The following is a 19,491-nucleotide window of genomic DNA, read 5'->3' on the forward strand; positions in this document are numbered from 1 at the left end:
GCACTTGCTGAGAGCTTCCGCCTACCCCCAGCCCCAGGCTCCAGGCTGAAGGGGATAAATAGGGAAGGAGAGAAAAATAAAGTGTGCCTTTGCTTGCTGACCAAGAAGTGTGTTTTTTAATCCTGACGTCCTTCGCTCAGACCATCTCTGTTGTCGTGCTGGCGCGGCAAATGCACATTTTTAGTTTTATCTACAGTTTTTATATTATTTTGTTTACTAAATTAGAGAATTTATAGCATTTAACTACAACATTTGAATCTATACTAGAGGATAAATAAAACAAAAATAGAATGTGCATATAAAGTCCATGTAATGGAGTAGTTAACTGAATGTTATAGACGAAGTCAATTGAACCTATATTAATATAAGTTTAATTTCTGCATCTGTATTTTCCTTAACCAAACATGTAAGAACACATAATATCATTTCTTACCTTACAATGTTGAATAAGTATTGAATGAGAAAACACTTCTATATATAAGTTGATTCACACATGTGTTAGCAAACTAAAAGCACTTAATAAAGGATAATTTTACTGATGAAGGATATGAATAGGAAAACTAGAAAGGAGGCACCACAGGACCAAAAACCTGGCTCACATAATGCCAAGAGCTAGAGGTGGGGGTAGAAGGAATTAACACACTGCCCAACTACAAGAACTAAGTTCTTCAGGCAGTGCCTATATCACAAAGCACAAGACCTAAGCAGGTATCAGATTGCTGTAGGGGTTGTCAGGAGCACAGACCAGAGGCTGAGGGCCCCTTTCAAATTCTGCATAGTTTACTCACAACAAGGCACTCCATGAAGGAGTGAGCCCCTCCCAAAGAAAAAAGGTTATGTCAGTGCAAACTAAACTGGTACAGGGTAGCAGTCTTTCTGCCCACCTTTGCCTATATATAGGCAAACTCATTCCCTTTGTAGGGTATCAGCCTTCCTGTCAGTCTGACCTGTACCATGCTGGGGCTTCTGTTCTTACCTTCCTCAACAGAGGCAGCTATCCTCAAGGCTGCCTGCCTATACCATGCGGGCCTCTCTCTCAGCAAACCTGTCATTTTTGGGGAAGCCCTTCCTGCCCATTTGTGTCTATGCAATTGTCCTTTATTCTTCTCTCCCTTATATAATAAACCTGCCCTTTTGGATAAAACTGGTCTCTGTGTCCTGGAGAAACTCACCTAGGAACTCTTAAGTGCTGGTTAAAGGGAAGTTCAGTGAAATCTTTCCCAGATTTAACCCAAGAACCCCACTCTTAGAACCCAACAACTCCAAAAAACAACATTTTCACCATATTATTTCAGTAGAAATATTGATGTAAGTATACAAATACAACAACTTATTAACTTATGCCCTTATATCTCATCTGTCCCTCCTCAATATATTTTGAGATTTATTTATTTCATCATACATTTTTTAGTTAGAAATTTTTCAATTAGAATAAATTTAACTGTGAAAAGAAGAAAACTATTTATCTATCCCTACAAAGCATCTGCCAAAGTTTCTTTTTTACTCTACTCAATTTCCACTTTCGTACTAGTTGAGGGGAGGCAATGGTACACATTTTTGTTCCTTATTTTATTTCCCATGTCCACATATATTAACTATAACAGTTGCCTGATCATTCTCTTGGAATCAGACATCTAAAATTTATAAGGAATAAAAATCCAAATGTTACGTAGTAATATCATTTCCCCAGAAAAAAAAAATATTGAATTTCTTTTGCAGGAAGCTACATTCTCTCTTTACTTTCTCTCTTTTTTAAGGGAAGTGACTTGAAGGATTTGTAGTTAAGGATAGCAATAACACAAAACACTTCTTAGTATTCCTAACTCTTCCCAAAGTTTTAGTCAGGAAGAGTTTTTTATTCAAACCTAATTTTTATTCGAACTATGACTCAAAGTTTCTTAATCTGGGTATTTTGCCTACCAGGAAACATCTGACAATATACAGAAAGGTTTCTATTTGCCTTAACTCAGAGGACCAGGTGATACTGATGTCAAGTAGATAGCGGTTAGGATACTGCTAAACATCCTTAATATACAGGGCAGCTCCCCCAATGAAGATTGAATCAGGCTAACAACATCAACAGTGCCAAGATTAAAAAGCTCAGTAAAGGTCTTTTAGAGTACATAATGGCCATGCTTTGAACATTCACTTGGTGTCTTAAAGGCCTTTAGCTTCATTAAGAACAACAAGAGCTGGCTCTCCCTGGTGGTACAATAGGTTAAAGCACAGCACTAAGAAGCTATCCAGATCACCTTAGCACCTTTGTAATCCCTGGCCAAGGAGTGACCACATGGGGCAGCAGACCTCTCCTGTCTAGTCTGCCTTTTCCCTCAGCACTCAATCTGCCTGTTGCGCTCCTCACTCTGTCTCTGGTGAATCCTCTTATCCCCCTGCACCTCTGGCCTATATCACAGTTCTTAAATGCATAAACAAATAAATCTTAAAAAAATAATATTACCAAGATCAAATATGTTCACAAATGTTTAATTTCCACTGGCTTAAAGTGAAAACCACAGTGGAAAGTAGGACATAGAGATGAAGAGATTACTTATTTATAAATAAGCTGCAGGGATTTATGAAATAAAATTATCTATTACCCAAAAACCTGTGGTATATTAAGGCAAATTTATTATATATGTAATACAAATTTGTAATAAATGAGATGCAAATTTATATAATGCAGTTTTAAGTTATTCTGAAACTTTATTTAAAACATTAAAAAGGATGAATACGGAGAAAATAGATCATAATTGGAAAATATCTAATAAATTCTAAGAGCACTAATTGCCATGTGCACATTAAAATACACCTATCACTGTTTTCATATCATGAGAACAATGCATCAATCTTAGGAACCAAGATAGCTCACTTTAAATTGCTTATTAATAGCAAAATGACCTTGGTCATTTTATTTTTTAAAATTCTCCCCACATTGGCCCTCCCTGGTGGCACAGCGGGTTAAAGCACTGCACTAAGAAGCTTAAGCCACTTCCGCATGAGTTGGATCCCTGCCTGCCCCGGAGGAGACCACATAGCGTGGCAGACCTCTCCTGACCAGCCCGCTGCTCCCCTCAGTAGTGTACTTCCTCGATCTGCCTGTTCTGCTCCCCACTCTGTTCCTGGTGAATTCTCTCACCCTCAACATCTCTGGTCTGTACCCCAGTTCTGTATGAATAAATAAATAAATTTAAAAAAAAAATTCTCCCCACATATCTCATTTAGCCTTTCTAAGGGTCTTAAGGAAGAACGAATTATACAAGTTCTTTAAGAAGTGGTTTTCACAGTATGGGGGGGAGGTGGAAACTGAATCAAAATGGGATGGTGGATGAGCACAAAGGACTACAGTGATGGTACACAGGTGAACTGGTGATGGTACCTTCCTTGGGACCATACATGAGCTGATAAAGCATACATTTTATGAAAATGAAAAATGATATAAAATATATATAAAAATTTTTTAAAATCCAAAAATATATAAACAAGAATACCAAAGAAATATTTCACAATATAAAATATATTTTTTCAGCTGACTTCCAAGTTTTTATTGGCATACATTTTGATATTGTTTTGTTCTGTCTTTATATCATGTGAACTGAACTATGATAAGAACAAATGTTTTCATGACTAGTTCTAATCAAACCCAAACTTGCATGAAATATATACTCAGCATTTATTCAGCATTTATTTAACATTTGAGATCAGCATTAGAAAATTACATTAAAAACAAAAAGCCATAGATAGCTATTCAATTCAATTCAATATAGTAAATTTATAAAGAGATATTAGCTGCTAAGGATACAAAAGGGAAATAGCCTGCTTCTTGAAAAGATGGTAAATGCATAGAAATAAAGTTGATATGAGTCTAGGCATCACCAAGGGCCCTTTTCATATTACTACTTTCTCTTCTCTTAACATTTAATATATTAAAATATATTATTATTTGTTTCTCATATCCAATTTATCCTATGAATTTAAAATTTATCGTATCAGTCAAATCATGAAACAAGCTATTATATGACTCATCAAAATATCACCTAAATTATGGCAGTGGATTCCAGTATTCTTGAAGACTGCCTGCAAAATTAAAGGAGAATTGTATCTCATCTGTAATGGCAGGACAGATTTTCACTATATTCTACAACAGTGTGATTTCATTCTCCAACATAACAAATTTATTACAAAAAGGGAGCTTAAACACAGAAAGACTACATCTCATTATATCCTTCTAAAGAGTAATTCATGTGTATTTAATGGACCTTTACAAGAACATTAACATGGGTACGACTAATTAATGTTCTTTGAAAATTATGAGGTACAAATAAAACTATTCTTGTATGTAGTCTTTCAGGAAAAATGGCAATACAAGTGAGGTTTATTTTTTATTATCACCTTCCTCTTTTATTCTTATTCCTCGGTTCTTAGGGTAATCCTTCCAGTTGTTATCATACTTTATCATACTGTTTTGGAGTTTGTATACTTTTTTTTAATGATTTCATAAATATAGTCACTATCTATAACATAAAAAGACAATAAAAAACTATAAATCACTGTACTGCATCCTATACTGTACTAAAAATAATCTCACTTTTGTATAAATTTCTTCTGATTCTCATATCACCTCTATGAAGTATAGATTAGTTCACATTTTATAGATTAAAAAAAAAACATGCTTTGAGAAGTTAGGTCAACTTCCTGAAATACTCTCTACTTGCCCTGGAATTGAAATGTATGTGCTTTACCCCAAAGGGTGTTTTTGTAGGGTAAAATAGCCTTCAACTTTGGTTGAATATATGTACACACTAGACACTTGCATACTGGTTTTATAATCTACCCTTTTCTGTACTGATTTATTGTTTCTAGTAGTTTTCTAGTGGGGTCTCTAGCATTTTCCACATATATTATTTCAGGTCATCCTCAAATAGTTATGATTTTATTTACTCTTTTCCAGTTTTGATTCTATTCTTTCTACTATCTAACTGTTCTTGCTAAATCTTCCAACACTATTTGATGAGTAGTTGTAAGAGTATACTTAACTTGTGCCAGATTATAGAGAAGGTGCTTTCAGATTTTCATCAGCAAGCAAGAGTGTGCTGTATATAATCTTTATTAATGCTGAGGTATATTACTTCTACCATAGATGTAGATTGCTTTTCAAGAGTTTTTATCACAGATGGATATTGGGTTTTGTTAAATATTTTCTCTTTGTCTCTCAATAGGGTCATTTTTGTCTTTCACTTCAATGATGTGGTGATTTATATTAATTTAATGATGGACAGTGAACCATCCTTGCATCCCTGGAATAAATACCACTTAGTCATGGTATATAAACTTTTTAATTTATTGCTGAACTCATTTTGCTAAAGTTTTACACATCAAAGGACTGGAAGTAAGATTTGAAACCATAAAATACAAAGTAGAAAACATGTCACATTGGCTTCAGATATTTTTTGAGATTCAACTACTATAGGAAGGGAAACAAAAATAAACAAATGGCACTACATTGAATTAAAAAAAAAAAAAACTACTGCACAGTGAAAGAAACTATCATTGAAACAAAGAGATACCCTTCCGAATAGGAAGATCATTTACACAATATACACCTCACAAGAGGCTACCAATTAAAATCTACGAAGAACTAACATAACTCAACATGAAGAGAACAAATGACCCAATCAAAAAAAAAAAAAAAAGAGCAGAAGAGCTATATAGACACTTTTCCAAACAAGAGTAAAAGCTGCCAATAGGCATATGAAGATATACCCATCATCACCATGCAACAGGGAAATGTAAATTAAAATTGCACTGAGATACCATCTCATACCTATGGTAATGTCTCATATAAAAGGTATGAGAAGCAAGTGAAGCCATGCAGAAAAAAAATCTGATATACTGTTTATGTAAATGTAGGCTAGGTGACCCTCTTTTGGAAAAAAAAAAAAGTTCTCAAAGTATTAAAAATAGATCTAGCATAAGATCCAACAAGATCTCTCCTTTATATCTACAAAAAGATAAACTCAAAGGGTTAAATGAATGTCTATGCTCACTATTGCGCAACTTACAACTGATAAGCTATGGAACCAACCAAAGTGGCCAATTATATATGAGTGGGCAAAGACAATATGGTGTGTATATACAATGGAATACTACTCAGCTATTAAAAATATAAATATGAAGTTTTGCCATTTGCAACAACATAGATGGAACTGGAAGGAATTATGCTCTGCAAATAATTCAGGATCCTTAAAAAATGTTGGAAGACATAGAAGCACATTATCAGTGAATCTTGATTTTGATTGCTACTGGTAGTTCTCTAAAATCCTACTGAAGGTTTACTAATGATATTTATAAAATTATAATAATTATTTACTTATTTTTTATTTTGTACCAGTTGTGGTGCTATAGAGTAACAAACATTAGTTGAATTCAATTCTTGCAATTTATAGGTTTGGTACTATCATTACCCCCATTTAATATCATTTTATCTCTAAAATACAGTTTCTGGAACCATTTGATCCTGATAATTCAAAGACATATACCACTATTTTTAAGCGCTCACCTTAAATACAAATGTATAGTAGTCAAACATTATAAAACAATGAGAATATTAAAGGGTTTAGAAGGAATTTGAAAGAGCACATATTCTTGTAATAGAAGCATAGAGAATAGGGATTGTAATGTAAATTAAGAAAATTAACGAGAATTTACATTTCAGTCATTTCTGCATATAAGTAGTATTTAAACTGTATGGTACTTGATGCTAGATGATATAAAAAAATTGTTACATACTGTCTACAAGAAGGTAGGTCATTACTCATGTCAAAATGAAGAGAAATTTTAAAATAGCCCAAGAAAACTGGTTCATCAGTCATTGAAATTAGAGAGAAATATCATCCATTCTGTTGGAGTGTTGGAAGTCAAAATATTCAAAAAACTATATGGCAAAGGCAACGAAGTGTTATTTCAATAAAGAATTATTTGCAAAGAGTTTAATCGTGCTTGCTTTTGTTGGTCAAACAGAAGATGAGGTAGTAATTATGAAGTACTCTTTACATGTATAACCATCTCAACCAAGCAAACGGATAATATAAGTACACTGGAAAAAAGTGCAGAACTTTAGTAGAAATGCATAACAATGCAAGCAGGGTTTGACGCCCACAGAAGAATTTGCTAGCAAGAAAATAGAACTCTTCATGGATTTAGAATGTGTCAAAAATGGACAATAAATTAGGAGAAATCCATGTAAAAAAGTATCAAACTTAGGACAGTATATAGGTAAAGCATCTCGGGCAAAGAAGAAATGTGTCCAAATAGAAACACAATGAATGACATGTTCAGATTACCTCTGCTTTTCAAATTATCAGATTGCTGCCAGTATCAAAATTAAGAATAGTTGAGTCTCAGAAAATACTAAGGAATAAAAAGACAATGGTAAGCACTAAGTAAATAGCCCTGGAGCCAGTTTAGTCATATTAAAGGAAGGTCAAGGAAAGACTAGGAAAAGACTTTAGAATTGAGAAAAAATTGTTAAGCTGGATGATATATAATTGTTGTTATATCCCTTAGGAAAGATAAAAATGCACTGCAATAAATAATTGATAGAATAAACATAGAGAAAAAGGTGTGGTGATTTTCAGTTCAGAGAAAGAAGAGTTAAAGTGAGGTTAGATAGGATTGAAAATATCCTTGAATGATGAGTTCAAAAGAGGGCTTTATCTTTGGAAATTTTGGATACACAGTAAGAAGGTTGTGAAAATTACCAGCCTCTTTAGTACACATGCAAAATCTGTAAAAGATAGGTGTATAAACACATTAAAGAAGTTTCTTAAATTACATATCATTAGCTAGAAGCCAAGTTTTCACTCAATTAGACTATAAATTTTATACTACTGACAACTATCAAAAGTATCGAATTTAGATTTGTTTCATATTATTCATTGACTACAGTTAAAAATAAAACTATAACATATTATTAACAAGTTAAATGAAATTGGAATAAAACAGCATCTTTTATCAGCTCCTGATTTTTTTTTTTTTAATCCTCCCCTACAACCTTGATTCCCCTAAAATGATGGTGCTCATCACTCTAGGTCACTTAACTCTTTTCAAAGGACTAACTCAATTTGATTCAGCTGTTTAGAGTTATAGCCGAATTAACATTCAAATGATGAGAGTAGGGACTTGAAATATAATGGCAAGCAGATATTCAGTTTTTTCCCTCTGTAAAGGAAGCACAAAGCTCCCCAAAATACTGTGGTTTAAAAAAAATAAAAATGGCTTTGGAAACATACCAATCTAGGGTCAAATTCTTGTTATTAAAATTTACTAGTTGTACTAAAAGTTTAGAAAGTTATTCATGTATGTTTGTTTTTTCACTTATAAAGTAGAAAAACTATAGTTTGCTGTGAAGATTCAAGAGATATAACCAATGTATAATGCATGATTAAAATTGTAACTGGATAGACTGGAAAAGGGGAGGTTCTATGTTCCCTGCCCTACCCAGAAGGAGGGTGGAGCTGAGCAGAGAATAGAGAAATCTGGAGAGGAGAATGAGGAAGAAGACAGCAGGATGGAGAGCCAGGAGGTGACCTGAGGGAGCCACATAGAGCAGAGAGATCTGTAAAGAAACTTTGCTTGTTTCTGTTCCTGGACTGGTTGAAACAGATGTAGGTTAGAGACCTGTGGGGAGTTAGATTATGGCAGTGTTTTTCTTGATTTTGATTTTGCTCTTTTCCTCCTGTAATAAGGTGGTCCCTTAATAGGGGAAGTTCCAGGTTCCCTGCCCCACCCAGAAGGAGGGTGGAGCTGAGCAGAGAAGAGAAAGAATCTGGAGAGGAAGGAAGCAAGAAGGAGACCTGAGGAAGCCCCATGAAGCAGAGTGAGACGTGAAGAAACCGTGCTTGTTTCTTGTCCCTGTGCTGAAACAGATGTGGGTGAGAGACCCGGGGGGAGGTTGACTATGGCAGTTTTTATCTTGATTTAGATTTTGCTCTTTTTCTCCCAGACTTGCCTGGCCATGTGTGACCCTTTTCTATGGGTCCCGGCCAGAAGGTGCTTTAGTCTTGTGGCAGGCTTTCAGGCCTTGCTTTGGGCCAATTCCTTTTGGGTGGACTTCTTCCCACAGGGGATGGGTAACTTCAGGTATTTGATTTAGAAATTATATTCTTTGCACTATAAATTTAAAGGGAAGAAATACACCAAAATATAAAATATAATTTTAGAACTTCATTTTGTACAATGAACATTACTTCATCATGGGAAGACTGAAAGTTTAGTATTATTCCAGTTATTTAATGGATAACATGAAATGAAACCTATTCTTTCTTACTGTAATGTCTGTATAGTACAATTTGTGGGATTAATTTTGCCACCCAGTGCTCTAAAGTTTTAGGTAATTTGATTAGAAATCACTCATAAATCATAACATAGTTTCTTCCCTCTCTTGTTGCTTCTTTCCTCCCTCTCTCTCCTTCATTTCTTTGATTCAACATTCATTCTGAGCATTAATAATGCACCAAGCTATATATTAATTAGTAAAAGTATAATTTTCTACTCAACTGATAAATTACAAAGACAATAACTTGAAAATAGGTTACTTACAAATCAAATCTATCTAAGTATGTTCTCCTATAAGAAATAGCCTATCTATAAGATAAGGAAATCTTTATGATCATTTTGATTTATTTATTTAATATTCCCTATACTACAGTACATAGTGTTATTAGAGAGACTATACAAATAATACCCTCTTGTCTTCTGATTACAGCTCTTATGTTCACAATATCTCTTCAATCCTTTTAATATCACTAAATTTAATTTAGCTGCATGAGAGAAAAGGGCTTCTGAAGTCAACAGAACACTTTTTCCCCTATGGCCTTTTAAATCATTTAAAACCTTTAATACTTTATGGCAGTAGTTATAGCTTTAAAGAAACTCTATCTTGTAGCATGAGCATAAGCACTGGAAGTATGTCCAAAGGACTTAGTTAAATTCAGTTAAGAACAATTTAGTCTGGACTGGAAAGGGTTATAAACATATTCCCTAAATTGAACAAATTACCAGCTATTTGAAAAGTATAAGACAACTGGCTTCTGTTCAAAAGAGCAACACTTAATGCTGGCAATACTGCCAAATTCCTCCTTTGCTATATTCCTCTTTTCCTAGAGAAAGTGTTTAAAACCAATTGCCATGCCAGCTGGATGCTTAAGAGCATCAAAGGTCCTCTGTCAGGTTCAGAGCTTGATAAGGCTTAGAAACCACTATGCTAATAGATAACCTCTTCAACATTATAAATCAAAGCCATATGACCACATTAAAATTCTATCAGCTGGTATCAATATCCTGTGGTTTACAAAGTCCTGTCGACCTACTTCAGGGAGATGGTTGGTATGATACAAAAGTTTTGCTCTGATTTGAGGTATGTAGATACTTTTCACAATTGAGAGGTATTTATCCATCGCAAAGAATCAATTCTTTCGGCCTCTACATATTTACTAACTTTATTTAATTGAAGCTTTAGGACAAAAGAAAGTAGGCTCAATGAATTAAGGTAAAAACAACAACAACAAAATGTTAGGGGGCTACATTTAGCTATTTTGAACTGTTCTTTTTTTTCAATATTTATTTATTCATTCATACAGAACTGGGGTACAGGCCAGAGACGCGGAGGGTGAGAGGATTCACCAGGGACAGAGTGGGGAGTAGAACAGGCAGATCGACGAAGTACATTGCTAAGGGGAGCAGCCCGCGGGTCAGGAGAGGTCTGCCACGCCATGTGGATCTCCTCCGGGGCAGGCTGGGATTGAACTCATGTGGAAGTGGCTTAAGCTTCTTAGTGCAGTGTTTTAACCTTGCTGTGCCACTAGGGAGGGCCCTGAACTGTTCTTTTATTCACTGATTATAATCACACAAAATAAAAAAAAGTCTTCCTATAAACTCCTGGGTGGATTTTTTTTTAATTATAACAATATCAAGGTATTACAACTATCATATCACTGCATTTCAAAGTTCTTCTGCTGGAACCCACAGTAAACACTATATCTAATATCTTGCTGTGCCCATGCGCATAGGTGTGCATACATGAACAAAACTTATCAAACAACACTTAACTTTATTACATATAGTACCATATAAACCTTATATTTATAAAAATAGTACCTAAAATATAGTATATTTTGTTTAAAATATTTTAGTATCCAATAACTTTTCAAGAACTGTTAGTCAGTCAATTCTATTCTGAGAATTAGAGACACCCAATGGTTCCAATGTATGTGTCTGAATTCAATAGGATTTTTTCAGGAATTACTTAACACAGAGTCTACTGTTACATGGGTTCAATAAAAAGTACTTTACTGTAAACATACACATATAACACATATAATCACTAAGATGTGAGATAATATAGTAAAAATTTTATTTATTTTCACTTATCCTTTCATAGATTCATTAAATTTAAAAAGTGTAGATATTAGCTTGATATTTGCAAAACCTTTTATGAAAGTCCTTCAAACACATGAACACTCTTATAAATAAGCTCACAAACTCAGTTGTTTACCAATCAAAATTAATAGGGCAAAAAATCAGAAAGTTCATTTTTAAAAATGTTTTAAAAAAAAAGCCTTCTTACTACTATTGTATTTCTTCAATAGCTTATGATTCTACATTTTTATCCAATTTGATAATAACTATGTCAATACAGAAAAATCTTAGATTTTAATCTCTAGTAATGAATCATAGGGCAAGCGGAGAGTCCTTAGGGTCAGAATAGAATAGGAAAAGCCTCAGAGGAATAAGGATGTCTCCAGACTTAAGGGCAACATATCACAAAGGGAACCAATCAAACACCCCAGAATTAGGAGCAATAGGGCATGCCAGAAAAAAAGATGATAAAAGTATGCTAAGATAAGTGCTGGGAAACAAAGACTTAGTATTGAGTGCAGAGATATTTAGGCAGTGAGTGAGACCTCAAAGAACTAACAATGACAAAAAGACCAGTGGAGTTTTAGAATAATTAGGGAAAAAAGGTATATATTCCCTGAGGCATAACTCCATTTCCATTTCCTTGCCCCTCCCTGGCCTGGAAGTCCTGTTTTATTTCTATTCCTTTTCTCTTCAATAATTTTTTTCTTTCTCTAACAAATTTGTCTCTTCTGGCTTGCTAGCAGCAAAGTTCCTGCTGTGGCACTAACCAGTGACAATCTAGTGGCTGGCACTCAGTGCTGCCACAATAGCCTGGGATCCATTTCTGGCTGGGAGACTAGATCTGAAAGCCTAAAATTATGGTATGGAAAGTTGTTGTCACTACTGACAAATTTGAACACATAAAATCATAACAAAAGAACATGTGGCCAATTTGAAATTTCCTTTACAAAAAAGTAAAAGACAAGTAGGTGATACGATGTTGAGAAGGATGAAATTGCAGTAAAGTCCAACTTTGATTCCAAGTGAGAAATATCTTGAGCAACCCTGAGAGTGGTTTATTCATTAATAATGGTTTTAAATTAACAGCTATCCTGCAATGCAGTAGTCTAGCAATGCAAAAAAAAAAAAAAAAAAAAAAAAGGACTTTATAGGTACCTGGTGTGTTTACATTGGAGCCAAACAATGCCTACTAATGAAGATTTCTTTAGCTATTCTGAATAAGTTATATGAAGTCTGAAATTTCTTAATTTATACTATTTTAAATAGGGCATGTTAGAAAAGTGATTTTGTTTTAGCTAAAAGATTCTATTGGCTTGAAAAAATAATACCTATGACAGTTAAATATTTGAATCATTGGAGATTGTTATGGTCATATACTTTAAATACTTCATAAGAAGCTGGAAACCTTGATGAGCTCCTCAGGTATTAAGCTACATAAAAGAAAGAACTTTAATTCCTATTGATTGCAATAGGCAGCACCATAGGAATTATCTAGGCATTTTGATCACATATCCACAAGCAGAGTTTATCCCTAGTTCCTTTTTGTTCATTTAAAAAAAAAAAAAAGATACAGAATTAGTGAATCCTGTCAATGTATATTTCTAACTTCTTTATTTTCCACTCTCATATAGCACTATTACATCTTTTTCTACTGAAATGGTTTACTCAATTGTATAATTAATTAAATATTCATACATTTGGTTTATTCTTCTCATCATAATCTAAATATGCCAATGGACTCATTTTTCTTCTTTATAAAATGCACCAATATTGTTCTGGCTGAAGTTCTCCTTCAGCAACCTTTATAAATAGTGTGAGTAAGCGACATGTATGGTTCCATGAGCAAAGTAGCCATTCAATCAAATATAATTAAAGTCACTATTACTTTTCACTGTGCATCAGTGTTCTACCAACAAAACCTAAACTGTTCTAGTTATTTCAAATAGGGGGAAGGTAAAGAAGGTAACTGATTATTAAGGGATGGGTGAGCTGAGAAGCTAAACAGGTAATGGTGAGGCAATGTAGCAGTTAGCACTACTCCTAACAGTAGGATGAAGCACTAAAGAGAAGCCCAAGAGTGAGAGATATAGTAGAAGAAAACAAGGAGGTTCGAGTAAAAGATGGAGACACTACTGGATATTGGCAGAAATGATGACAGGGAGAAACACCCTGGCCTCTTACTCATGGTGTTTTCCCTTCTTCCAAAGCTACCTTCCATTGGCCAACCACAATTTGAAGAGAGTTGACATAGCCAGCTGGCAATTGTAACCAGAGGAATTAGTTCTACCACCTGTCTTCAATAGTATATATAGGAGCAGAAGACTGAAAGCTGGATCTGATAAGATGACCCAAGACTGTCACATACACGATGTGAACATTTCTTTAATTTCTTCAGAAGTCATACATTGCATAATTAACTTTATTATGGAATTATTTAATTACAAAGTTAATCTATTTACAATAAGTAGTCATTTATCAATTCTTCTGAACTAAAACAATTGGGCCGAAATGTATCTTAAAAATTTTAAATATAGGGCCCTTCCTGGTGGTGCAGTGGGTTAAAGTACAGCACTGGCAGCTAAAGCCACTTCAGCATGAGTTCGATCCCCGCCCCGGAGGTGACCCACATGGCGCGGCAGACCTCTCCTGACCTGCCCACTGCTCCCCTCAGCAGTGTACCTTATGGATCTGCCTGTTCTGGTCCCCACTCTCTGTCTCTGGTGAAGCTTTTTACACCCCTGCCCCTCTGGCCTGTACCTTAGTTCCGTATGCATAAATAAATAAATCTTTAAAATTTTTTAAATATATGCTGCTTTTTAATATAATAAACAATTATATATAAGTCTACCAAGTGTTATATCATGCTAATAAGACAGCTCTGCAAATTAGCACATATAACATAGAATTTATTCTTATAATAGAGATTCTGTAGTATAGTTTTCCAAAATGATTCAGTATGACAATCTATTAATCCCTCTTGTTTAGGATGGCAGAATTCAGAATTGCTAAATACTAGTTCAATGACCCTTTTAATAAATATATAGGTTTCTAAATACCATTGCATTGTTCTAAATTGAAAAGTTTTATATAGTTGATATAAATGATACATCAATATGTAGGAAGAACTTAATAGACAATATAAGACTCTCCAATGATATTACAAAAGTATAGCATAATTGATTGCAAATGCTATTAGTAATTCTACTTTCTCATACATAATTTAACTTTCTTATGTCCAATAGCATGCATCTCAAACCCAAACAAATTAATGTAATCTAACCAATAGGTAAATGCTTTGGACAAACTGACTGAACAGCATTAAATACTTTCCATAACTACTTTCAAGTTTTGTTGCTCTAAAGAAAATACCTTTTGCAGAAATATGCTCTGGGTCCTATGCTTTAGGCAAAAATCTTTCTCCTTATTACATTACAGTAGGACCTCATATAACTTCTACTCAAATCTATGGCATTAAAATGGCAGAATGGTATTCAGCTTTTGGTAAGGTAAACTTACTATATCACATTTAAAAGAAGAATATCCCTTTCTGATTAAAGCATAGAAGCACAGAATATTTTGAACTCATATCAGTAAGGTGGCTTAAAATGTACACAATTCATACAGAAAAGTATAAATGGAAACATATTTAGAAAACCCTCTTAAAATGACATGTATTTTACGAGTTCTCATGCTCTGGGAGAATAAAATGAAGGTATTCCTTCTATTTTTCCAAAATATTAAACATTTGGACATAGAGAACATAACTATTAATAAGATAAGAAAATAATTGCAACATTGTAGTTTTAAAAAGTTGTGTGAGATGTATACATTGATCCAGAGAAGAATTAGGGGTTCCCCTTGATTCCCTGGGTCTAGAAAACTGGTCCAGAAGCATGAACAATGTGCCTCTAGCACCTCCTGGTAGTCTGCCATCCCATGAAGTACTAATTCAATTTTTGCATGTACAATAAAAAGTAATTTGAAGATTGGAGAGAATAATTTCTCTAAAAACAGATCAACAACTTTTAATAGGCATAAAAGACTGATATATATTATAGGTAGTAGCAACTAAAGTACATATTTTATAAGTTAATGAAAACATTAATTTGTGTTTGTAGTCAATTATAATCCATTCTAGGGAGGTCCCAAATACTTTTATATTGGACAAATATATCATTAAATAGTTTGTCAAGAAGGCCCAAATAACTTAAAGTCAATCTTTCAAATATTTATCAATGAATACCATTATTAGAATTAAGGGACATTTTGATATTTAATGTATTCCTTCACTAACCTCAAAAGGCAAAGTTAAAATGTTATGGATTTTGGAATTATTAAATGTGATTTCGCTGTAAGTCCTCTAAGCAAAATAGAGAAGTTGATTTATAAGATTGAGGATATTAGTAGATCACAAATGAATTTCTCATTTTTATTATATCATTTACGAAAAGTTTTGTTTTTCTTGATTCTTTCCTCTAAAACAGACATTCTGGCATTTAGGAGATAGAAATGTATCATTTGACCTTTTAAACTTCTGTTTCATTACTGTAACCACAAGCAACAGAGTCACTGACTGACATGTTTGCACTTTCAGGCCTTTAGCACTTAAAGTTATTTGATAACTGCTGTGGCACTATTTACTTTTTATTAGAGACACTTTGAGGAATGTGTTACATTAAAAATAGAATATACTGGATAACATTTAATAAATAATATGTAGTCAGTGAAGTAGTCACTTAAGGATTAGATTTCTGTACTTTGATGGGAGTGTATGTTTGAAGGTGGATTTTGTTTTGTTTTGTTTTGTTTTCTAATAAATTATAGTATAACCTTAAATATGACTATAAGTATTCATGATAAAAGCATAAAATACAATTTCATGGCATTACTTTTGATGAATAATATGTCACTGACTTATACTGAAGTGGCTAGTCCTTAAATTCTTTTTGCATTTATAGATGAACAGACTAAATAGCAGTTGTAGGAGAGAAGTCAAGAAAAATAACTTACACCATTAATATTTTTGATTTAGCAGATATTTCTTGTAAATACATATGTGAAAACAGCTTAAGACCAATGATGGTATAAAAAGTTCAAAAATGGGATATTATCTCGAAAACTATTTTACAACAAGCAAATTACTTAGTGTAAAAAGTAATGTAGATTAGATTTCTGTTACATATAAGAAATCTGTTTATTAAAAACCTGTAATTGATTAGAAACATCATTTAGAAGGGATATTCTATTCCCTCCACAATACTTAAAAGTGAAAAGTTCCCCCAAATAAGATATCATAAACCTGAACCTACATCACAAAAATGGATGAAGTACAGTGCATACAAGTAAACAAGGACCGCACCAAACCAACAATACTGGAAAGATATCCCCTGTCCCAGCCCCCAACCCCAGTTAAAAAGGCTTCACTATTGGAAGCAGACTTGAAACATAGGTCTCCTAGAAGCAGAGCATGGACTCAGCTATTTTCATTAGCCACAGCATTTACTAGATTGTGGATTAGAAATAAATGCCAAGAGAGATCAGGAAAGGACCAGTCAATCAAACCCTTTAGATTGAAGATAGTTAATGCTCTTTATAAATCAACGATATGCTGCCACAAACATACAGATTGCAGCTCCCAGGATATATGTTTGCAGTTTCTGAAGGCAGTGTTTTTCCCTTACCAACGTTGCTCAAACTTCCAAAACAAACTTAATATAAACAACATAAATAAAGATTTAATTATATCCTCTATGTGAGAGTCCATCACTTTTATAAACAATGAAATGCTTTCACTAAGCTGTAAAAACTATTTGTTACTTTTGTATATAGCCAATGGTGTTTTGTTTTTACAACAAAGATAACAACATATATTATACAAGCATGTTACTATATACTAGAAACTATGACTATGTTCTTCAGTATTTGCACTGGTAGCATGTTTCAGAAGGTATAAATCATATACCACACCCATATCCCAAGAAATTAATTTTAAAATATATTGTATGAATTCAATTAGAAACATCCTACTTTCTTTCACCTTAAACTTGCCATGTATACCAATTTTGTGCTAACCACACTTATAAGCCAACTACCACCCAGTGGAGAAAAAGGAGATCTTTCATGGAGACTTGAGGTGTATGTCAGGTGGGGGTGTCAGGGTGATAAAGGAAGGTGATGGGAAATGAAGGCATGAGAATGTTTAGACTGTTGAGATCTAAGCACTGCTGATCATAAATTTATATTTTCATAGAAGATAAAATGTTCCCAAGAGCTCACTCTACAGTGTTTTGGAGGGTAAAAATCAGGTTATTAGATGCTCATGAATGACAAAATATGTTAATGCACAAGCTTAAAGAAGAGAAGAAGAGTTAAAGAAGTAAAACTGAAGGTGAAGGAAGGAGGAAAAAAGGAGGGGAGGGGAGGGGGGGGAGATAGAGAATGACCACATGTAGACATGTGTGAGTGACAGTGTGTAGAGCAGTGAAGGAGTGTGTGCCTTTTAAACAGTAAGAGAATCTGCATATGAAAGTGGCTGTTAGAGCATGGAAGTGCCTGTGTGAGGATGTGAAATACACAGTGTGTGAGGGAGTGTGTTTAAGATAAAAGAGGCTTGTGAGGGTGAGAAAATGGTACTGGATGGGGTCAGAGGCAGCATGCATGTGTTTGTGACAGGCAGGGATGAGGAAGGATGTGGGGAGCGGGCGGGGGAACGTGAGTCCAAAAAAGGGGACACATAATAGGGCCGTTAATGAAGAAGAAAGAAAAAAGGCTGTGGAGAAAGAAGAGTAGAGGAAAGGGGATTGAATAAGAGGATCAGAAATAAAGTCGTGGAAATAAAAAAGAGGAAATGGAAAAGGGGGGAAGAATGGAAAATAGAAAAGGTATGAAAAGGGGCAATGGAGGGAAAAGAAAGGGAGTGGGAAAATGAAAAAAACTGAAAGAGGAGGGTGAAAAAGACACGAAGCATTAAGAGGAAAGAAAGCAAGCGAGAGAGAGAGAATTTGAGCCTAAGCTCAATTGAGTCCAAGTGAGAGGGAAAATAAACGCGAGCAGAGAGCCAGCAGTTTGAAAAAGTGCTTAGGCTAGAGTATAATAGAACCCACCCCGATAAACTTGTCAGACTCTCCACAAGCACCCCTTGACAGTAAAACAAGAGACCTTGTGAATTGAGTTTCAAAGTGGCACCTGCCCCTCCTAAACCTCACACTTCACTCATCCCCGGGCTACTTGGCTTTCGGGGCAAAGTGCTTTAGCATCACGAGTCCTGCTCGCTACCTGCCTTGGCGCAAAGGGAGCGGGCTCCGGGCAGAGTCAGCACCTGGAATTCTTGAGCTGCGGTCGGTCCACGATGACCAACCCCGGCATTACCGTCGCTTTAAAGAGAAGGCAAAAGGATGGAAAGAGACAGAAAGAGACTGAGACAAGTAAGAAAAGCACGCCGTTCTTCCTACCTAAGCACCGCCGTGTCCCCTTTTCTGACCATCATGTTGTCCACGGCCGCCCAGGGGAAGTCCACACTCTGTCCAGCCGGGAGGCAGGAGGGTAGCAGGCAGCACAGGCTGAGAAGCACCGCCGCCAGCCACTGGTTCGAGCAACAAGCACCCTGCACCAACAGCATCATGTCCATCCCTGCTAGGGCTGCTCACTCTCCAGCAGCTTTCAGCTCGCGCTCCCCCACCCCCTGGTGCTGGCGAGTCTTCCCGGGAACCAGGCGGCGCGCCACAGGATTTTTTTTTTTTTTTTTTGGTGGGTGGGTGGGTTTCTTTTCTTTCTTTCTATTTTTTTTTCTTCTCCCTCTCTCTCTCACTCTAGTTGTTGGGTGTTGTTTCTCTCTCTTTTTTGGCTTCCCCTCCTCCTCTTCTTCGCTTTCCCTCCCTCCCACCCCTCCCACCCCCTGGCTCCACGCTACACCTCCTCTCTGTTGCTTTTGGCCGCGTCCAGAGTGTGTCTAATTCTCGGGCGGCTCGCACACCATCTAGCGAGGAGGCGAGCGCGCCGGCTAGTGAGGGAGGAGGCGCGGCCGCGGCGGAGGCTGGGCGAGCGGCGGCGGCTGCAATCGCAGCAGCGGCGACG

General features: G+C 35.4%; 1 protein-coding gene across 1 annotated transcript in view; it reads right to left on the minus strand.

Annotated features, from left to right (window-relative positions):
• The window catches only part of NEGR1 (neuronal growth regulator 1), a 738,246-nt gene extending 719,060 nt beyond the window's left edge, over positions 1 to 19,186 (minus strand). Inside the window, exon 1 of the mRNA XM_004679123.2 lies at positions 18,870 to 19,186. Within this exon, the coding sequence (XP_004679180.1) occupies positions 18,870 to 19,045 (176 nt within the window). The 5' untranslated portion in view covers positions 19,046 to 19,186. The remainder of the gene's footprint in view (positions 1 to 18,869) is intronic.
• Positions 19,187 to 19,491: the final 305 nt, after the last annotated feature.

Source organism: Condylura cristata, unplaced genomic scaffold (genome assembly GCF_000260355.1).
Source record: "Condylura cristata isolate star-nosed mole 26May11 unplaced genomic scaffold, ConCri1.0 scaffold00008, whole genome shotgun sequence".
Taxonomy (NCBI): domain Eukaryota; kingdom Metazoa; phylum Chordata; class Mammalia; order Eulipotyphla; family Talpidae; genus Condylura; species Condylura cristata.